Here is a 22219-nt window from a genome sequence, read left to right on the forward strand (position 1 = left end):
TGAACCGCTGGTCCTTGTTTGACCTCAGAAGCCAGGCCCAATGTTGGACAAGATTTTATTATTTTGAATACTGACCTATCTGTGCTTTCAACTCTGGTGATTAAAGCGGCATTTTGCAACTCTTTTTAGTTTCTGTCCAGGTAGCAAGTAAATGGAGCACCCATGAAAGAAAGTATCATTGCGCAATTGGCCTTCTCACTCCTCTGTTGGAGGACCCTGAGATTTTATACTGGTCCCCTGTGTAGTACCTGCCATGTCACATTTTGATAAGCATATCCAGAAGATGAAGGAGTGGTTTACTTCATCTGTAAATCCATATAAGAGAGTAATACCTCAAAATGGTATAGCATAAGATAGATAACCACTTTAAACACACGCGCGCACTCGCGCACGCGCGCGCACACACACACTTCAATATAACCGTATTAAGAAAATTTGAAAAGTAGAGAAAAGAAAAAAAAAAAAGACAACCCCACTCTATAACAAACCATTAAGAGTTTTTGAAGTCATTTCCTAATTTTTTCTATGCATCCAAATTTTAAATAAGACACACCATTGCTAAATATACATTTAGAGAGTATCTTGATTTTTCCACTTAACATTATGCCAATAATCCTTTGAGGCCCATTTTCACTCCAAGAGCACCAATTCAATGATTCTATAAATCTTTGATATCCTTTAATATAAGTACTACATTGCACACTCTAAAAAAATGTTCTCATTTACAAAATTCAAAGCCATTTTTTAAAAGTAATACTCTCTCGATTATAAATCTGATACATGTTGCCACTTAAAAAAATTGGAAAACAGAATTTTCAGAACAAAAATTACCCATAATCTTACGACTCAGCTGTAGCCATTTTAAAGTTGAGTTTTCAAGTAAAACTTGACCTTTCTTACAATGTGCTTTTATAATTTGGAGACTTATTTTAAACAGCAGACATTCCATTTACCATGGAAAGAGAAGTGGCTTTTCTTTGCCATGGTGATCTCTTTCCAGGACGTAAGGGCCCCATTTAATAGTACATAGCCCTTCAAATGGCCTTTTGGATTCTGAACAGTGGGTATGGGTGGACAGCTGCCAGGCAGAGAAAATACAGGATGTGGCCAAACAAGCAGCAAGTGTTCTAAGGAACCAAGGTTAGAGCTTGGACCTTCTCAGGCCACAGGGTGAATAGGGACCTCCTGTCCTTACTCTTGTTACAAGGCTCTAGAATGCATGCCAATTTCAGAGAGCTATCTAGAAAACACTGCGAGAAACTGGGGCAATTAGAAGAAAGGATGACTCACTACAACACTTCACCATTACAGACCAAACATGTCCCAGAATGTATTCCATGATGGAGCTTTCGGAGATGTCTTCTTGACACACCAATAGCAAGAGTGTCACAATTAATGTTAGTGCTAGCACATTATTCAAGAAAAACCATCATGGGTGTCTTCTTGGTACACCAATAGCAAGAGTATCACAATTAATGTTAGTGTCAGCACATTATTCAAGAAAAGCCATCGTGATGAAATCTTCATTTACTGAAAGAGTAGGGAATAGATACTTTGTTTTTCCTTTTAAATGTTTATTTTTGACTGGGTAATAAATTTTTATGTATCAAAAATTCAAAAGGTTCGAAAGGGTGAGCAGTGAAAAGAATCCGTCCCATGCCTGCCCCGAGTCACCCAACTCCCCTCTCCAGGGGCCACCAATGTTATTAGCTTGTTGTGTCTCTTTCCAGAGATACGGAAGCAAAGGAAGCTACATATGGGAATGGATCCTTTCAGAGTGGACGAATACGTCACTGTATGGGAGATTATCTCTGGATAAAGAGGTGCCTGGGCAGAGGGAGCAAGACTGTCTTAACCCTTTTAACCACCTCAAATCCCTCGGGAGTTAATAGATTTAGGTTTTAAAGGGAAGGATTACTTGATATAAGTAGATAATGTCTGGCACTAATAAGAAGAGCTAATAAGCGAGCTGTTCTATATCTAGGTTGCATTTAAGGGCTAAGTAATGGTCCACAGCATGTTTATTCCCTCCAAGGATGGCTGGTGCTAAGAGCACCACAATCTTCTACATGAGCAATTTTCTAAATGCAAAACATTATCATCTTTTTAAATCTTATTTTGATCAGATACAGCAATATTTAACAAACTTTTTCTTCTTAAAAGAAATACTGAAAATAATCTGAAAACTATAAGCATGATTTTTATAAGTCTCAGAGCCAAAATATTTCTGTACTGAGATACAAGTCTAATGATGTAATATAAATTAATGGAAAAATAGCAGCAGACATTTGCTTTACTGCCAAGTTTTTAGGAATACTTAAGCAAGGCATATTTATCTTGGTGATATGAATATTTAATTTTTCCTTATCTGGAAAGACATTTTAAAGTGTTAATCAATATGTTTTTTGGAAAACTTAAAGCTAACCCTTGATATCAGCTGTTACTGGAGGAAAAAAAAAAAGCCTATAATTTTCTTTTGAAATGCGGTGCATCCCTATTTGCATCTATCAATATTTACTTAAACAATGAAGATATCAATAGACTATTTTATGGGAAACAACAAGCATACGCTAAATTTCTGTAGATGAGTAAATACAGAAAAATAGCTGATAGAATTTTGAAGGTGGGAAAGTACCCTATCAGATATAAAAATATACTAAAAACTTATTCTAATGAAACAGTGTGACACAGTGCAAGGATAGATAATAGCTTGTTAGAACACAATAAAAAATCTGGAAACTAACCCATGTGTGAAGAAAAAGAATTTCACATCTAGGGGGAAATAAGTGGCACTAGGATAATTGACTACTGGTTTAGAACAAAGTACTTTACTCTCTTAAATCACACACACATATAAATGCCCAATGGATGGAAATCGAAGTATAAAAAAAAAGCACATATAAAAACTGAAGATAATACTTTTATAATCTCGGCCTCTCACCATACGGGACAAAACAATGAAGTACAAAAGTAACAATACAGACAAATAAGAATCTGCAAACATTTAAACAAAAGACCATAAAAAAGTTTAAATGTTAGCAATAGATTTTGGGAAAATATCTTGGCATGCAGCAAAAGGCCAACAGCCACGATATCTGAGTTTTTACCAATCCATATAAAAAAAGATAAACAACCTAAAAAAAATTAGTCAAGGCAAATCAAAGAATAAAATAAAAAAAAAGGTCAATAAAGGTATGTAAAGATGCCCAACCTTACAGAAATCAGTGAAATAGGATATTAATATTCATTCCTTAGAATATAGACCCTTCACCACCACCATCACCCCCAAATGAGAGTGAGGAGACCAGGCATGCTTATAAACTGTAAGTCACTAAATGGTATCTTTCAAAATGTAAAACATACATATCCAGTGACCTAGCAAATCCACTTAGGGGACTACTACAGAAATATTGGTGTGTGTGCACAAAGATACATTTATGAAGTCAAGGCAGCACTGTTTTACTACTGAAAGATTAATAATTCCATAAACGTCCATCAATAGGATAATTGTTCAATAACCTATGGTATGTTATCTATGAAATGCCATAGAGTCATTCAAATGAATGAGATCTGGACTAATATGGAAAGATTTTTTTTTTTTAATGCCTACAGCACCCGGTATTCCTCGGTGGTCTCCCATCCAAGTACTAACTAGGCCCAATCCTGCTTAGCTTCTGAGATCAGACAAGATCAGGCACGTTCAGGGTGGCAAGGCTGTAGACTGGAAAGATTTTCTAGATACTGTTTGTGTGTGACCGAGGTGTACACAAATGCAAACATGTATGCACACACATATCATAGCTATGCACACACATATATATTTGTAAATGCATAGAAAAATGTCTTGAAGGGCCCACACCAAACTTTCACCAGTGGTTATTGGTGAGAATAGGAATAAAGTTGGGGAAAGGAGTGAAGGGAATTTTCATTTTTATTTGATAGAGTTTTGCACTGTTTGAATGTTAATTAGATTATATATTATTTGCGCACATAAAAATATATATATAAAAAAGAAATGACCTTAAGTTCTCCCTGCACCCTATTTTCTTCTTACTTCCTTGTAAGGCATAACAGAAGAGAAAGAACCTTGTCCAGTAAAAATGTTTACTTTTCATAAAATGAGAACTTCCATAAAGAGGCATTTTAAAATTTTTATTATTTTTTTATTATAATTTGTTCTTCATATACTGAGATCATATGAAAATGAGTAACCAGAGACTATGATTTCTAAGAAAGCTATGCAGAAGTAAGACTATCCTGAATGAGAAAGGCTGCGTTGAGAGTGCATCTCATGGGTCAGGACTCAATGACACGAACACATGCTCCAGTTGCCCCGAGGTCCCAGCCAGCTTGATGTCATCATACATACCAAGACACCTTACGATTATCAACTTTATGAGGGAAGTGTGACCAAAGGGGTCGGATATTAGTATGAACTTTTTCTGATCCCAGAAGTAGAAGGGAGAAAAAGAGAAGACAAATAGATCTGGCTTGATATTGGCATATGATGGGTCCAAGAGTAAATTACGATAGTACGAAGCCTTTTGACTAGAGAAAAATCTATACACTTAAGATGTCTTAAAGCAATACATGCATTTATAAATAAACATGATATAGGAAGAAACAAAACAAATAAGAAATACCCCTAGGCGAAAAGGGAGTTTCTTCTGCACACCAGTCATTATTACAGGAGCAATAACTACAGATCAATGTAGGCCCCGTGTATTGCAGGGAGAGGTTTGCTATTAAATCATGAGGTGATGCCACTACTCCTTTAATCATGTGACATGCTTCCCAGTAGGGAACACCACCATCAACAAGAACCACTGCTGAAACAGAAGCACCGTGATGTATGGTTGCCTTACAGAGGCTGTTTCTAAGCTAGAGGATCAGTATTTGTTTTCCAGAAAGACCTGCTATGGTCTTCTACACATAATCTTCTGTCCTGGTATGTTTTTTAACAATTCTATTTTTAAAGATTTGATTGGCATGCAGAACTTTAGGGACACACCTGTTATATAATGTAAAGCACGTAAACCCGTGAGATAGAAATAAACAGAACACCTATGAAGTGTGGGGTCAGACTACATGGTCACCCAGGGTCCTTCTGGTTTTAGCAGGCTGTGAAACAGAAAGGTGCTGGGAGAGGAAAAATGGTAGGATTATAGTGATCTTCTGTGGCACCAGTGAAAATTAGATTACTATTCTAAGTTATGTCCTCTGAAAATTGAGTTTGTGTCCTAAGATTATGTCTACTGTGAGCCCAAAGCAGACACATTTGTGCCTACACTGGCTTTCGCCAGTATCTGTTCTGGAAATAAAACTTCACCTGAGTCTCTTTAAGAGCAGAACAAATAATGCTGGAATTTGTCTTCTGGCCCAGAAAATAAAACTAAGAAAGGAACCAGAACATAGCCCTTTAGAATGAATCATACTTCTTTGAAAGAAAACAAGAAAAGACTTAATTTTAGAAATGTTCATTAGATGGTATTATGCTAAACTGTATTTTAAAAATTAAATTTATTGGGATGATATCGGTTAATAACATTATACAGATTACAAGTGTACAATTCTGAAATACATCATTTGTGTATCAATCACATTGTGTGCTCACCACCCAAAGTCTAGTCTCCTTCTACCACCATATATTTGACCCTCTTTACCCTCTTCATTCTCCCCCAACCCTACTTCCTCTCTGGTAACCATACTTTGTCCTAAACTGTATTTTTTTAAAAAATTTTTAATTGTGGTAAAATACATGTGACATAAAATTTACCATCGTAATCATTTTTAATATCCTAAACTGTATTTTGTCTACCTACCTTGTAAACTGTCGACTCTCTTCGTGAACTTCCATCTCTGTGCTTTTAAACTCATTTAGTTCTTTTCTTATTGCTGCCTAAATAGGAGAAAACAGATAAACAGAATTGTTACTTAGGTCACATATTTCCTGGCATATTCTACATCAACAAAGCAGACCCTCTCTTGAGGAATTTCTTGGAAAAAGGCATTTCTAATTTCTACTAGGTAAAGTTACGATAAATGTAATATCATGCTATAGCCAAACTAGAACTAGGATGGATTACCTTCAAGTTGTCGATGACAAGGCAGAGAGGCGCCAGGGGTCCAACTGATGAGTCACACACATCCCCTACCCTCGATGACCACAAAGATAGTGCAGGTCATGAGATTTTCTGAGCAACAATATCATTTTCCTATTAAAGTTCTGCAGTTATACCATAGTGACATGGCTCTGACTAGCTGCCACAGAGCATTAGAGAAGGCAGTTGCTATTCAGTCTTTAATAATGAAACTTAAGACAATTAGAATTAAAAATTCCAGCACAGCACTTAAAGGCACTCAAAAAAAAAAAAAAAATACCGAACAGAATGCCGTCACTATTATTATTTAACAAACACATAATGCGTGCCATGTAAGTGCTGGGGTTTGATGAGATACTCATCAAATGTTAACATTACTTATTATCTATTAACTATAGTGGCTAGACAATGGATGGTTTTTGGTTTCAACTTTGTGTTTATCTTTATTTCCTAATTTTTCTACGAAAAATGGTTTCTTCATATAAATTTAAAAATACAAATAAAAACAGCTCCATAATCTCTTTGAAAAATGGACTCTTCAGCCAAAACACAGAATGACATTACAAACCACACAGAATGACTTCACTGAGAGATATGAAAATCTACTTTGTAGAGGGAAGATAATAAATACTAGAAAAGGAAAAAAGAGGAAAGCCCTGAGGCCTCTCTGGCTTTCTTCCTTAATACCTGTCACTCTGCAATACACAGGTTTTTCTCCCAATGCTCCTTTCAACATTATCTTTAAATCCCATTGTCACAGATTGCCTCATCTCTTCATATAATTCCTCAGTCCCTGTAGCTTCTATGGGGAGCCTGTAGCTGGGAACTGTGGCAATAATTCTTGCTACTGATTTTTGGAAGAGGTGAAGCAAGAAGAGGGATGTCTGTGGACCCGAGTTCCCTGCATTAAGACTATACATCTTGCCGCACCAGTGAGATCAACAGTGAAGATATATTTTTTAAATCACTGTACAAATTGGTACCTAGAACCAGGAGCTGAAATTGCAAAGATGCTCTATGCAATTTCCGATTAACATTTATCAAAAAGCCTTCCTTGAAAGGAGTTTTTTAATATGGATTATGGCAGAGAATCCTATCTCTGTGTTCATTTGATTTTATTTTTCTTATTTTTTAAATTAGTTTCAAGTATACAGTCCATTGGTTAGACATTTATATAGTTTATGAAACAATCCCCCTGATTACTCTATCTTCCCTCTGGCTCTACACAGAGCCATTACCTTACTGCTGTCTGCATTCTCTATGTTGTGCTCCCCATCCCCTGACCCTCTCACCCACTGTTGGTGGAACTGCAAATCGGTACATCTGCTATGGAAAACAGTCTGGAGGTTTCTCAAAAGGTTAAAAATGGACCTACTTTTTGAACCAGCAATTGCATTTCTGGGTATTTACCCAAAGAAAACCAAAACAATAATTTGCAAAGATCTATGCACCCCTATGTTCATGGCAATACTATTTACAATAGCCAAGATATGGAAGCAACCTAATGCCCATCAACAGATATTGGATAAAGAAGTTATGGTTCATATATACAATGGAGTATTACTCAGCCACAAAAAAATGAAATCCTATCATTTGCAACGAAATGACATGGAATGACCTAGAGGTGATTATGCTGAACGAAATAAGTCAAAGAAAAATAAATACCATATGATTTCACCGATATGCAGAATCTAAGGAACAGAAAAGAAAAATGAATCGAAAACAGACCACAAATATAGAGGACAGCTGGGTGATGGCCAGAGGGGAGGCAGGTGGGAGGCTGGGAGAAAGCAGTGAAGGGTTAAAGAAGTACAAATCTATGTTCATTTTAAATTTCTCCTCTGAATGTAAGGTTTCAGCAGAGCAAATGGAAAGTGGTCCACTCAGAGTCAGAAGTCATAGATCCTAGTCTTAGTCTTACCTATGCCTTCAGCAGCAGTGCTACCCCCAGTGAGTTACTTTGCTCCAAAACCTGTTTTCCTTCTGGAAAATGGGGCTAAAAATTCCTCACAACATTATAAGAATCAATTAAGAACATATTTGAAAGTGCTTTGTACACTGTAAGTATTCAATAAAATGTCATTATTCTGAAGCTTTTGAAAAAAATGAATTAAATTTTAGTTTGTGACTGTGGCTAACAATTCTTGCATTTTTATTTATAGAGAGTCTACTAAGTACAACAAATAATGTCACAAAAGAAGACTCAAAGACAAATAAGGCAAAGTCCTTAATAGTAGCTTGGCTACTGATCTAAGATTGTGGCAAAAATCAATGAAAGCATTCTTTGAGAATCAGTTGGGAAATGGAATCTACAAAAAAGAGTATTATATAGTTTATTTTTAATTGTAAATTGTGTGCTACACATCTTTCATATTCATTCATTCATTCTTTTTTTTTTTTACGCCTACAGTACCTGGTCTTCCTAGGTGGTCTCCCATCCAAGTACTAACCAGGCCCAACCCTGCTTAGCTTCCGAGATCAGACAGGATCAGGTGTGTTCAGGGTAGCATGGCTGTAGATTACATCCTTCATATTTAATAACATTTACAATGCATACACTTTTTCCAAGAGAGCCAGTTCAATATTTACGGGTGTATCCCACATGCTCATCTGCCATGTGACCTCGCCATTCCCTTGCCAAGAGGTGGCGTCTCTCTCCCTGGCCTTGGATCTGGGTGAGTTCTGTGATTGCTTTGAATAACAGAACACAGCAGAAGTGAGGCTGTGACAGTCTGGGATATAGCCCTTAACTGGCCTAGCATCTTTTGCTTCCTTCTTCTTGGAAGCCAGCTGCCATGTCAAAAATACACCTACTCTCAAGAAACCACACTATAAGAAACCTAAGGTTTAAGCAGAGGTGCTGGAGGATGGGATGCCATGTGGATACAGAGAGCAGCCAAGGAGCAACAAGGCAAAGATGAGTTAGTGAAGAAGCCATTTTAGAAGTAGATTCTCTAATCCCAGGCACCTTACTTGATGCCATGTAGATCAGAAACAAACCGACCAGCTGATCTCCTCTTGGATTCCTAACTCACAAAATTGTGAGCAAAACAAGATGGTTGTTTTAAGTCATTAAGTTTTGGAGTAGTTTGTTACAAAGCGGTTGATAACCCGGATGCGATTTCAAGACTTTCATCTCACATATAGTAATATGGAGTTCGAATGACTTGCTAGATATCAAATGGACATTAAAGTACAAAGATGGGACGTATGCACAGGTTTTCTTATTTCAAGTCCTCCACTCTTTCTAATAAAATGAGTTTCAGAGCCTAAATCATCAGATAATTGGCTCAGATCTCTAAGAGCTGGTTTGTAATGAGAAACGACAAGTCAGCTACAGGCAATAAACGTGATGTGAAATTATAGGAACTAGTTGCTTGAAAAAATATATCAGCAAGATGTAAATGTATGCGGTTAAAGAACTGCAATACTAATTTTAAAAGTTCACTGAAAAATGACTACACTTTTATTCCAAGAATTACTTTCTTACTATCTAAAGAGAAGGTTTTCTGGGAGTGTTATGAGAGAGAAAAAAAAATAGTTAAGACCCTTTATGTTAGTGAAATAAATACATGCACAATAATTTTAACTCTTTTCTATACAAAGAAGACCAGATTTTAGGCCTAATAACTATTCACGTAACTGTAGGATATGGGATAGAAAGAGGCAGGTTGACGTGGCACTGGAGCCTTAACCGTGTTGGGTTGGAGCCGCAATGGGAAGTAACTGAGCTGAAATTAAGTATTTCTAGAACTGAAACAAAACAAGCCCTGAGGAGATAACACTGACACCAAATATGTAATATTTTTTGGTATTATGAGAATTACAGAGAGGAGAAGGGAAACAAAAAGGACCGAAACTAAATTTAAAATTGACAAGTGGTGTCAGAAGGTCTGTTTAATCGTTCCCAGCAAGCTCAGGAGTCAGCCTGGCCGGAAGCAACAGGCAATTTGTTGAAAATACGGACTCTGTTGCCCTCTCAAATAACACGAGCTATGAAGCCAGGATTAATTAGAATTCCCATCATTTTGATGTCTTTGTTTGTTTCTTTGATAACAATCTGATATGGAACTCAGAGGGAATTCCTGACTATTCGTCTAGCTCAATGTCATGGGTAAATGTGTTCTGCTGCCAGGGCAACCACAAACAGGCCAAAAAATATCTTCCTTTAGAATTAAAATTTCAGTCTTTTCTGGGACCCGTTTAGTTAGTGTGTTCCTGACAGGTTAAAATATTCTATTCATCTCTATGACCAGTTTATCTAGGATAATATTTAATATACTATAAAATTTTTAATTACTGATTACTGAGAAACCTGTTGGATAACTCCACGTATCATCTCAAAATTCTGGATTCTCTCACTGGATAATTTTAGACTAGACTGTACATTGAATGAATGAATAGTGAGAATGTCACCAATGGAGAACAAAGCTTAGAGTATCAAGTCTGATATGAATGTAAGACAGGTAAGAGCTACTATTAGAGCTGGAACTCTAGATACTCCACCTAATTCTCAAGATAGATATCTGACTCTACCCTAGTGTGGAAATTCTAGTTAAAGGACTTGGCCAAGATCAAATAACTACCTAGTGGCTAAGTCTGGAATCAAATCCATACGTACCAGCTCCAAAGCCTACCCTCTACTCTACCATGGAGCTACAGCCTACCCCAGGGAGATGGCAACTGCAGTGTGAGCCTCAGTCTCCAGGCCAAGTTGATGCCTTCTCTAGCTCTACCTGTCAACTTAGGGCTCTTTCTCTACTTCAGCACAGACACAGACAGAGGGCATCTGTATCTTACCATATGTGTATCTGTTTCTAGTGCTCCACCCAAGCGCACACCTTCTAAAACTAAAAAATCTATTTTAAAGGTGAATTAAGCTCAATCAAATTCACAATGAATAAGGCCTTTCTATCACTATTTCTCTTTCCCAATTTAGAAAGTTTAATAAGGCTATGAGATCTGTGCGATTCCCAGCAGCACCAGCACAGTGTTTCCATGGAATGGACATTGATTGATTATTGACTGATTGGCTACTTATCTTTTTCTTTATGGCTGAAGTTTACACTTTTTAAAATGCAACAAGGTGTCTTAGTGGGGCTAAGAAAATAATACTAAGAAAAGAGAGAGAAGGGATGGCTCATTGAGGCTGGCAGGAAGTTCATTGTTTGAGAACAGAGGTGGAAATATTTACTTTCGATATTTTTTTTAATGGAATATATAGTTCAAAAGCTAAAAGAATAAAACTTTCTACTACGAAAGTTAAATCGCAGATTTTAATACCAATTAACGTGTTGAATAAAATATATTACGTACTTTGAATCTTATCAATATAAATTATGAAATGTTTTATTTTAAGGTAAACAACAGAAAAACAGAAATCCTTCTTATAATAATAATTAGTGCATGCTATTTTCAATCTAAAATAAAATACACATTAAGACCATTAATAATTTTAGTATCTATGGGTAATAAGTAACATTTCATTATACTCATTTTTTAACATCTAAAAGAAACTATTTTTTCAGTGTTTGGTAGAAAACTATTTTTAGAAATTCTTAAAAATCCAATGCATTGATACATATTACAATTCTTATTTTTTCTTTCTGTATTTTTGAATATTCTGATTTTTGCCAATGAACATGTGTCACTTGTGTATATACAACTACCCATTAATAGTACTTTAAATTGTTGCATTTTTCTATTTTCTATCTTAAAGAAATACATTTATTTTTAGTCTAAAAGAAATTATTCTTATTTTTCTTCAAAAGGTAAAAAAAATACCACAAAACAAATCCAGTTCTAAAAATGCTGTTCTTTAGACCTTAAAAAGTCTCAGGAGAAAATGAGCCTCATATTTCAATAGGGAGGGGCTCTGCCTGTGCTCTGGGGCTCAAGGTTTGACCTGCGGGGAATATGGAGAAATTCACGTGCCTTCAAAATATTTCTGGACATGAAGTCTGCAAAAGAAAATGTGACCACACACTTCTCCCCTGAAGCCTAGAAATCCAGCACAAGAATCTATTTTTGTTTGAACATAAAATTAAAAGAAAAATCCTCTCTGTTATAGCTAGAGATGGACAAGCTTTACCTTCTAACAACAGACAAGAGTTAGAAAGGACTAGTTTTAGGGTAGTGAAAATTTAGTTTCCATATGAGAGTGGTTAATCATTTAGACTCTCACTACTTGTACATTTTGTTACCTGCTGTGACTTTTACTCATTTACTTGGCTACCTCATACCTGCCTTTCTGAAGTTCGACATTTGCATAACAAGATAGCTGAGAATGGTGGGTGTGGCAAATTGTATTTTCCAAAGATGGCAGCAATAATAAGTCTAGCTCACAACATGACTTTGCCATGCTCCATCCAGAGGTGGAGGCTAATTCCCTCCCTGATGCTGGGCTGACCCTCTGACCTGCCTGTAACTAACAGAATGTGGTAGAAGTGAGAGGTTTGGTACTTTTCAAAGCTGGGTCAGAAAAGGTCATGCAGCTTTTACCTGGTTCTCATGGGGCACTTGTCTTGAGAAAGAACTCCGAGGCCACCATGCTGAAGAAGCCATGTGTAGGTGCTTTCATAGATAGCCCCAGCTAAGTCCAGCCTCTGAGCCATCCTCACCAAGACACAAGCCACGGGAAGAAGCCATCTCAGACTCTCCCCAGCAGCGCATTTGTCAGCTGAGTAACACTGAGTAACCTCAGTCAACCAATGAAGGGCAGAAGAATCATCTACCTGTGCCCTGACTAAACCCCCAATCTATAAAATTGGTTAGATGTAACAAAATAGTTGTTTTCAGCCACTAAGTTTTGGAATGGTTCATGGCACAGAAATGGTGACTGGAATAGGGTAGACTAGGAGTCAGTAAATGAGAGGTGTGCGACCGAAAGCCTACAATTGAAAGGAAAGGATGACAGAAGAAAACCTGTGTAAAGGTGTATGCTATTTCTTGCAAAATGGCAAACCAGGTGCCTTGACTAGTTCTTCTATTTAATAGTAACTAAAATGCTGAAAATAATATTTAAAAATCATCTTAAATGTACTGATTGGCTGGTAAAAGAAGAATACTTTAATGAAAAGGAATAAATGAAGATGAAGCCCTGAGAAATAAGGTAAGCAGAGCACTGAAACTGGCCTTGACCCTGAGAGCATCTGTTGTGTTAAATCTGGTGACTTTAAGCCGTCATTTTCATAGCCTGGTGAGATACTGAAGACCAGAGATGAAACTCACCCAAGAGGGAAAGTCTAATAAATGATCTTCCAGCCATAAAGTGAAGCTCATATGGCATACCCTCAGTATAAGGGTGAACTAAAATTTATGACCCCCAAAGTACAGGAAAAAAATATGCATGTTGGTACTTAGAAAGTGAGAAGAGAGGAGGAAATTTACCCTGAGAATTTAAATAAGTCAACCCTCAAATGGGTTTATAGCCTGAATCGTAGTACTAAGGTGGTCTAAAAAAACTTATCTTAATAATCTAGTTTAAAAATAATGTAAGATAAAACAGGCTTCACAACAAAAAGCACTTCCTAAAAGAGTCTCATAATAAAGGTTTCATTGGGTACATGTAATTATTCTAAACATATATACATCTACTGACACGATCTCAGAATATATGAAGCAAAATTAACAGAAGTATAAAGAGAAGGAAAAAACCCATAAATGCAGTGGGAGATTCAACGTATCTCTTTTTTGGTACCCAATAGATGAACAACAAACCAAAAACTCACAAAACAAAACAATAAATGAGTAAAGATACAGAAATCTGAATGAGACTAATGAGCTTGGTCTTTGAGCATATTAACAGGAAAAATCCCAGTGCTTAAGGTCACACTCCAAACAAATTAAATCAGGATCTTTGGAGGTGAGACTTAGGTATCAGAATTTTTAAACCTCGCCTGGTGACTGCAATTATAGTTAACATTGAGAACTACTGACATACAGGGTCATTAAAGCCTCTAGTGCTTACATTAGAAAATAAGAAAGGATGAAAATTAATGACCTAGAGCTGGGGTCCCCAAACCCCCTCCCCCACCTCCTCACCCTGGCCGTGAAATGGTACTGTTCCTTGGCCTGTTAGAAACGGGCTGCACAGCAGGAGGTGAGTGGCTGGAGAATGAGCGCATCTTCATCTGTGTTCGTAGCCACTCCCCAGTGCTAGCTAGTGTCACAGCCTCAGCTCCACCTCAGATCATCAGGCATTAGATTCTCATAAGAGAACCAGTCCCTGGTGCCGAAAACGTTGGGGACTGCTGATCTAGAGAGTCCATCTTATGTTAGAAAAGAACAGCCAAATAAAGTTAAAAAAATTGGAAGGAAGAAGATAAAAGAGCAAAGAGCAACATAGAAAACAAACCAAGGACGATCAACTAAGCTAAAGGCATATCTCATACCTTCTCAAAATATCAATTCTAGGTAAATGAAGAACTTAAATATAAAAGCAAAACTATAAACATTTTAGGAAACAGAATTAGGGAATACATTTATGACTTTGGTATGGGAAAATTTTTTTTAAACAAACAAAATCCATGCCTTAAGGGCACTGTTCTAAATTTAATAAGTCAGACAGAGAAAAACAAGTACAATATGATCTTATTTAAATGTGGAATCTAAAAAAAGAAAAGAAAAAAAGAACCTCATGCCAAAAGAGATCATATCTGTAGTTACCAGATTTGGGTATAGAGGGAACGTACCACAACATAATAAAGGTCATAGAAGACAAAATCACGGCTAACATCATATTCAAGGGCGAAAAGCTGGAAGCTTTTCCTCTAAGATCAAGAACAAGACAAGGACGCCCACACTTACCACTCTAATTCAACATGGTACTGGAATTCTTAGCCCGAGCAATTAGGCAAGAAAAAGAAAGAAAGGCACTCAAACTGGAAAGGAAGAAGCAAAACTGTCACTATTTTCAGATAACCTGATATAACATATAGGAAACCTTAAAGATCCATCAAAAAACTGAACTAACAAATAAATTCAGCAAAGTTGTAGGATTCAAAATCAATACACAAAAATCTGTTGTGTTTCTGTACACTGATAATGAACTAGCAGAAGGAGAAATTTACAAAAACAATGTACTGTACACTTGAAACTAATTTAAATAAATAAATTAAAAAAAACGCTACTAGAATTATGGAGTGAAAAAAAAAAAAGAAAAAAATACCTAGGAATAAATTTAACCAAGGAAGTGAAAGACCTGCACATTGAACATTATAAGGCATTAATGAAAGAAATTGAAATGCACACAAATAAATGAAAAGAGATATGCTTTACACAGAAAATAAGACATCATACATAGTAGGTGCTTTACAGAATGAAGCCTCCTATTAAAAAGTGTCAGTCAGCACAGAGTATAATTAAATATCTAGTTCTAGCATTCAGACTGGGTGTGATGTGTGTTTATTCAATATCAAATTTTGCTTAGAGACAAAAATTAGAAATCATTTTTTGGGATATGAGGAAAATCTTAAAGTGAAGAATTTAAAAACAGATAGTTGGCAAAATTCTTTGGCTATAGAATGATAGTACCCATAAAATAACTAGTCTTTCTCCATGATAGAATCCTCTAAATATTTCAGTTTTTCTTAACTGTAAGCCATGACATAGATTAGAAGTTGGAAAACCATGCCCCCTGCAGGCCAAATTTGACCCACCATCTATTTTTCTAAATAAAGTTTTTATTGGAACGCATACACATCTACTTACTTACATGTTATTTCTGGCTGCTTTCATGCTACAATGGCAGACCTGAGCCATTGCAACAAAGACTCCATGACCCATGAAGCCCAAAATATTTATTCTCTGACTGTTTATAGAAAATGTGCACCGGTCTTGACATAGATCAATACCTTTCCCACTGTTATATCCCTTTAAAATAATAACTGAGTATAAGTTATATTTTCTAAGAGTAAGGATAAATCATGGCTATGGGAAAGGCTTGCTCTCACTCCCCCTACACCCCCAAAACAAAATTCAGGTTTGAATACAGGCAGGTTACATGGTTACAAGAACTAGTTTTCTCCAGAGACTTAGTTCAAAGAACTACATCGATATTACTAAATCTATCACATAAGTAATCAAAGTCAAAAAATTATTGGGATATTTGCTAATATCTAGTCTCCTAGGATGACTGGCTGGGGATAGGTGAGGATTGGGGCTTTTAGAAAAGCAATAAAATCATAAGTAAATCAGGTCATGGCTAAAGCTACTAGAGTTCTTGCCTTGTCTGCAGGTGTCAACCTGGCCCAGGGCTTGTCTGCCCGGCGATCATAGTCGGGAGAATCAGTGACTTCTACATACTCATTAAACCGCAGGATCCTTCGAGCTTGTAGCTCTGCTACTGTGGGTCTCAGGCTGAGCTGCAGGAGAAAAGGGACAGAGGGGTGAGTTCAGTAAACCATTTACAGCTTCAGGGTGGCTAGTCTTCTATAGAGAGCTTCAAAGTTATAGTGAAATAAGGTCACTTTCAGATATCGGAAAAAAAAAAAAAAGAACACGGAAAAGGCAGCAGCATCTTGGGAGTTTCTAATGAGAACTAGAAAGCAGTGTGCCCTAATTTTGAGACTATAAAAATCATCATTGTTAGATAGGTCACAGTCTTTAGCAACCATCTGTATTATGCTATTTTCCTCAACTTGCCTGTTGCGATAAAGGTGCCTGTCATCCCTGACATAGGGAACATGAAGCAACACAGACACAATAGAAATCCAAATATAGGATGGCTGTTTTGAGGATTGAATTATCAAGACAAAAAGCCTGCAACTTGTGGAAATGAGAATTATAATCTTAGCTCCTATTTTACTAAACTTGTCTATTCAGAAATGCACCAACATATGACAAAGAAATGATCCAGTGAAGGGTATGCCTATGGCGGTCTTCCATGAGAGGCAAAGGATCCAGGCCCAGGTTGACATTTACCCTTGGCCAGAAAAGCTGATGTGCAGGAATAAGGAGTGGGGACTTGCTGGAGAACAGCACTTCAGGGGCCCTAACTAAAAATCAGCTGTCATCTTTAAGATACTTCTAATAATGTGGATTCCTCCTGTTGTCTTTGTCAAATTCAATTTTACAGTTACATTTAATCTACCCAGCTGTGTATGTATTTGCTTTTCTCTCTTGGTCCTTTCTCAAGCCCAAGAATGAGACAGAGATGGTTCTGAGAGACTAAAGAAACACAGCCCCGGGTTGGCAGGCATCACCTACTCTTCGTTATCGAGATTTGTGGCTCTTCTGAGTTGGGAGATGTCTCAGTATTGTCAGACAGGTAGACCCAGGCCTCTGTTTTACCCATGGGGTCCATTTTCTTGGAGGTGTGTTTTATTTGCATAGCCTCAACTTTGGGGAAAATTAAGCACAATCACAAAAAATATTTTCCTGGTCAAAAACACACCATTTCCTGGGCCTCAGTTTCCTCTTAAATAAAACCAGAGGCTGAACTAAGTCAATGTTCTAACATTTAAGGCTTTTGAAGACTCTTAGAAGGCCTGGCACTATACCCTGAGCCCCCCTGGGCTGGGATATGGCAACTGCAGTGCCTTCTTGCTTCACAAAGTCCTGGTAGGCACTGGACAAAGAAAGGAATACTCTAAGTGGTTCTGTTACGCTCTCAGTTCCTGTCCAATCTATACTGGTAGCTTCTTACTGCCTCTCCAGGGCAGGTGGGGTTAAGGAGGAAGAGAAACCCTTGCCTCTGGGGACTGCCCAAAAGGCAAGTGACTGGTGGCTACACAGGTCAGAAACTCGTCATCCAGTCTTGCTCTTCAGGACTATGCCAGTCACAGGGTAGTTATTAGTGGCGTGGGCTGTCCCGCGCCTATGGCAGGGAGCTCTTCTTCTCTCTCTCTTAGAATGCTTTTGCTGTGGACTCTCAAGCCAGCCCAGATAAATGTGGGCCAGGTCACACACTTCACTGCAGATGTCATACTTTACTCATCCTGCCTTATCCAGGTGTGAAAGGTATACCTGAAGAATTACTGAACAAAAATTTATAATGAAATATAAACTGGTAGTTTTTCCAAAGACTATCACTATTTTTACATTTACAGGAAAAAGCAATAGCCCTGGTATCAGATTTCTATTTTCACAAATGTGTGGAAACAACTGTCTGAAGTGAGCCATTTGTCAATTTGTGTAACACTGCAGTAGGCAGGCTGGATGACCAAGTTCACTTAAAAAAATTACTCGCCCAGCTCCGATATGGAATAGTGGCAAATAGTAACAAAATATTTATTTGATATATCCAAGACTACATTCACTGAAAGTGTTAGCATTTTTTAAAACTAAACACGGAAATGTTAATAATGGTTATCTCTGAGTGGAAGAAATCTGTGTGATTTTTTTTGTTCCTTTTTGCTCTTAAAAATGTTTTCACACAGATTATATGTTACATTCACAAACATTAAATGCACTTAAAAACTTTTGATTGTTAACACCGAAATTAACATATCATGCAACTATAAACATAAACATAATTTACATTGATTTTAATGTCTATGATCAGTTAGTAGACTAATAGAAATAATATTATTCCTAAATACAAGATTTACATGTAGAGAGCTAATTCACAGTTAAAAAATGAAGTGTATCTCAAAACACACATGATCATTAACAGTCAGAGTTTCGTCACCTTTCTGCTGAGTCTGCGTTTAAGTTCCATTTTTGCTTCTTGTTCTTCTTCTTCATTCTTTTCTGTTTATTAATGGGGGGGAGGAGGCATGAAGACTTTGTTACTACAAATAATTTTATAATTAGAAAAGTAGATCAGGCCATAATTATTTGACTCTAACAGATATTGATCGAACACTCCACCGACATCCTTAAAAAGTTTCAAAAGATTTTGCAAAAAGATCAATCATTAATGTGTGTGTGTGTGATATTTTTCCTTACAGGACTAGTTTATTTACTCGTTGTAAACCTTTCTGCTTCCTGACTTCTTATTCTATTCTGAAAAAACCACAATAATGCTCATATTCTGGTGAAAGCCTTTCACTGCTGATCGTCTCATGGGCTTATAAGCACAGTTTATCAGAATGCAGGTAAAAATTTACTGTGAATCTGGGCTTCATGTGAAAATCTGAGACATGTCAAAAGAACAAATTAGAACCATGTGATGCATGTTTGAGTTGCTTTTCATAGAAGCAGAATGTAATCATTTCTTTGGACTTTGCTTTCAATGACAATGTTCTGAATGGGGTTATGTTGTGCTGTTGATGGAGATGATTTATTTTCTTGTGACTTTGACTTTCCAAAGTCTTGTCTTTCTTTGGTCCTTTACCAAGTAGTACAATTTAATGGCCAACTTAAATAAATGGCGTCCAACAGATGGGACTAAGAGAAAAATGTCCAGAATTTTAAAAGTAATAAACACCCCTTCAAATTTTAATGGTTGCTTATTTGATGAACTTCTCTGTTGCTTCCTGTAGCTCATCATTTGTTTGATAAGTGAGCATAGATTTTACTCTTTGGGTACCAATGCTTACAAAAAAGCATCTTTTAGAAAGTGCTGTTACAAAGTCTATTGAAGTAAAAATCACTCTATAAAGGCTCAACCAAAAGAGTGAAGAGATAATTAATTGTATTTATTTTTAAAATTCAAACAAACTTCTTACCACTAAGATTAATTTTATTATGAATACAATATCAGCATGCAATATTGTAATATTTGTATTTGTTAGTTGAACATGCTAAATCTCTATTAATTTTTCTTATGTGGATGGGGAAAGTATGTATATTCTTCTGAAATACTAATCTTAATTCATAAGAAAGAGGATGACCAGTCTGAATATTGAGATAAAAAGTGAACATAAACTGAAATTATCCTGCAAGAAGAAACAACTAGTTAGTATGCTTTCATGAAGTGCCTGTGAGTGTCAAATAAATTTGGTTATAACTCAGATTTCTTCCTATGAAAATAATATAGGTATCATTTGACATCTTTAAAATATACCCTTAGGGTCAGATAATTACCTTGTATGAGTTAGATAAGGATTGTAAATGATACATAACAGACAAACACCAAATTTGTAGTTCCTGTGAGTCAAACTAGGGCTTTACAAGGTCAGGCCTTAGATGATGATATTAATAAGAAGAAAAATACAATCCTTAAAACATTTCAGTCAATTTTTCCTATATAGTGATTATGTTACATTTTAAAGGTACTTTTAAAAGACAAAAAATTGGATATCTAATAGACTCAAAGCTAACAAACTCTCCAGTTTTCATGAAATACATAAAATGTCATTTCCTTGATGAGAATCTTAGATAATTTTGCCTTATTAAGCATATTGTACATCTAAGTGACAGCCAGTGACGTTTTTAAAAAAAGAAGGGCCAACTGCAGTTAGGGGAGCAAAATAAACAAATTTTACCATTTGGGAATTCTTTTTTAACATCAGGAGCTGACTTCCTTACATTTTCCACATTAGAAATTGTACTTTTAAAGAAGTTGGAGGAAGAAGGTGGAGGGAAGCCAACGTGACTGCTCTTCTTGTTAGTCACTGAAAAGTCTCTTACAAAGAGTCAAGGTTATATCTTAAACTAGTTTTAAAAAATTCAGAGGTTTTTTTTTTTAATGTTTCTTTCCTTTTTTGTGGGGAGGGGATTTATTAGAGGGCTAATTATGAAGTCGGATGCAAACTTTTCTGGTCACTTTAAAAAGACTGGGAGAATGTTCACGAAGGAAGTGACATGGCTCATTGACAAATCTTGCCCTCAGTAACTCTCATCAGAGCAGAGAAGGGGCGGATATTTCAGAATAGCCACAGGAAGCATTTGCCATAAACACACAAGCAATACACGAGGTTTAACAGGGTATGCACTATAGGAACGCTGCCGAGCTTGAGAGTGTTGTCCAGAGCTTTTGGTGGATGAGTTATAAGAAGTAGAAAAGGCACTGAAATTTCAGTAACTGGAGTATTATGTTCTTGAGTCATCAATTCAGATAAAATGGGGTTCAAAAGGCCAAACATTTTCTGTGAGTTTCTCTTTTTGCTGTTTTACATGTTTCTGTATGGGTGTTTTTAACAAATGAAAATACATTTATAAACCTACTTTGAAATACATCAAAAAAATGAATCAATGGATGAACAGATATGTGATAAAGCAAGATATGATAAAGTAGATGATAATCGTAGAATATAAATGGTAGATATATATGGGTGTTTACTGTAATATTCTTTCAACTTTTCTCTATGGTTAAAAACTTAATAATAAACATTTCATAATAAAATGTTGGGGAAAAATACAAGCAAAATTCTATAGCCTAATACATTTTTCGCCCTATAAAAGATATAGCTAGAATTATAGTCACAGCTAAATAGAATGAGAGGATCCTTATCTTTTATCCCTGTCCTGAAAAAGATGTTCCATCTACATCACTTTTCCTGATAAGCAAAAACTGACCTTTCAAGCTTCTAAACTTGCTTTCTATTTTAACAATTTTAAGAAACTGGTTCTAAAATGCATAGCTAAATATAATTTAATATGTATTTTAAAATGCTAGATGCACTAAAATAGGAACAAATCAAGTAAGCTGTGGTACTGGGAATGATACTAAGAAATAAAATTTGTCCTGTGGTCTCCAATTAAAGCTATTAGCATTGACTGCCATCTGACTTATGTTTATTAAACTAGCAATGGGCTTAGGTTGGAGGATTGCTAAATATTTAATGCTGTGAATAATTTCCTTAGTTTGCCAAGAAAAAATAACCTCATTAAAGTAAGCATCCTTAGAAATCACATCATGTCACACATAGGCTTCTCTTCAAATAGACAATCATGTTGCTTTTGAATGAAAACTGGCAATGAAACACGCAAACAAACAAGAGCAATCTATGTGGAAGAACCCAGAGGCAAAGAGGCCTGAGTAAAGTGTCATAAGCTACGGCATTCAGCTCCCTGGCACTGCTCTGCAGAATGCTCTGGACGACCTCCGTCAGTTCTCTTTTCTGCTTCCCTTAGCCATACAATATTATGTCAGGAGATCATAAGCCACTTATCAGCTTCTCCAGACTGGAAATGTGTCTTTTGTTTCCAGAAAAAGTATGCTTAAACAAACGGAAAAGGAAGTAAATAAGGCTAAAGTCAAATCTGAAGTTGACTTTGGCGTCTCACTC

General features: G+C 36.4%; 1 protein-coding gene, 1 non-coding gene and 1 pseudogene across 4 annotated transcripts in view; all 3 read right to left on the reverse strand.

The window, feature by feature from the left end:
* PHACTR2 (phosphatase and actin regulator 2) overlaps positions 1 to 22219 on the reverse strand; it is a 222303-nt gene that overhangs the window by 10744 nt on the left and 189340 nt on the right. For all 3 annotated transcript variants that reach the window (XM_015592136.2, XM_015592137.2, XM_006915356.3), the window contains 3 exons: positions 18733 to 18794; positions 16328 to 16465; positions 5823 to 5899 (listed from right to left, as the gene is read on the reverse strand). In XM_015592136.2, the coding sequence (XP_015447622.1) occupies positions 5823 to 5899; positions 16328 to 16465; positions 18733 to 18794 (277 nt within the window). The remainder of the gene's footprint in view (positions 1 to 5822; positions 5900 to 16327; positions 16466 to 18732; positions 18795 to 22219) is intronic.
* Positions 3604 to 3722, reverse strand: LOC112482630 (annotated as a pseudogene).
* On the reverse strand, positions 8503 to 8621 carry LOC112482642. Its single transcript, XR_003047372.1, has one exon. It is a non-coding gene; the product is annotated as a 5S ribosomal RNA (ribosomal RNA).

Source organism: Pteropus alecto, unplaced genomic scaffold (genome assembly GCF_000325575.1).
Source record: "Pteropus alecto unplaced genomic scaffold, ASM32557v1 scaffold185, whole genome shotgun sequence".
Taxonomy (NCBI): Eukaryota; Metazoa; Chordata; class Mammalia; order Chiroptera; family Pteropodidae; genus Pteropus; species Pteropus alecto.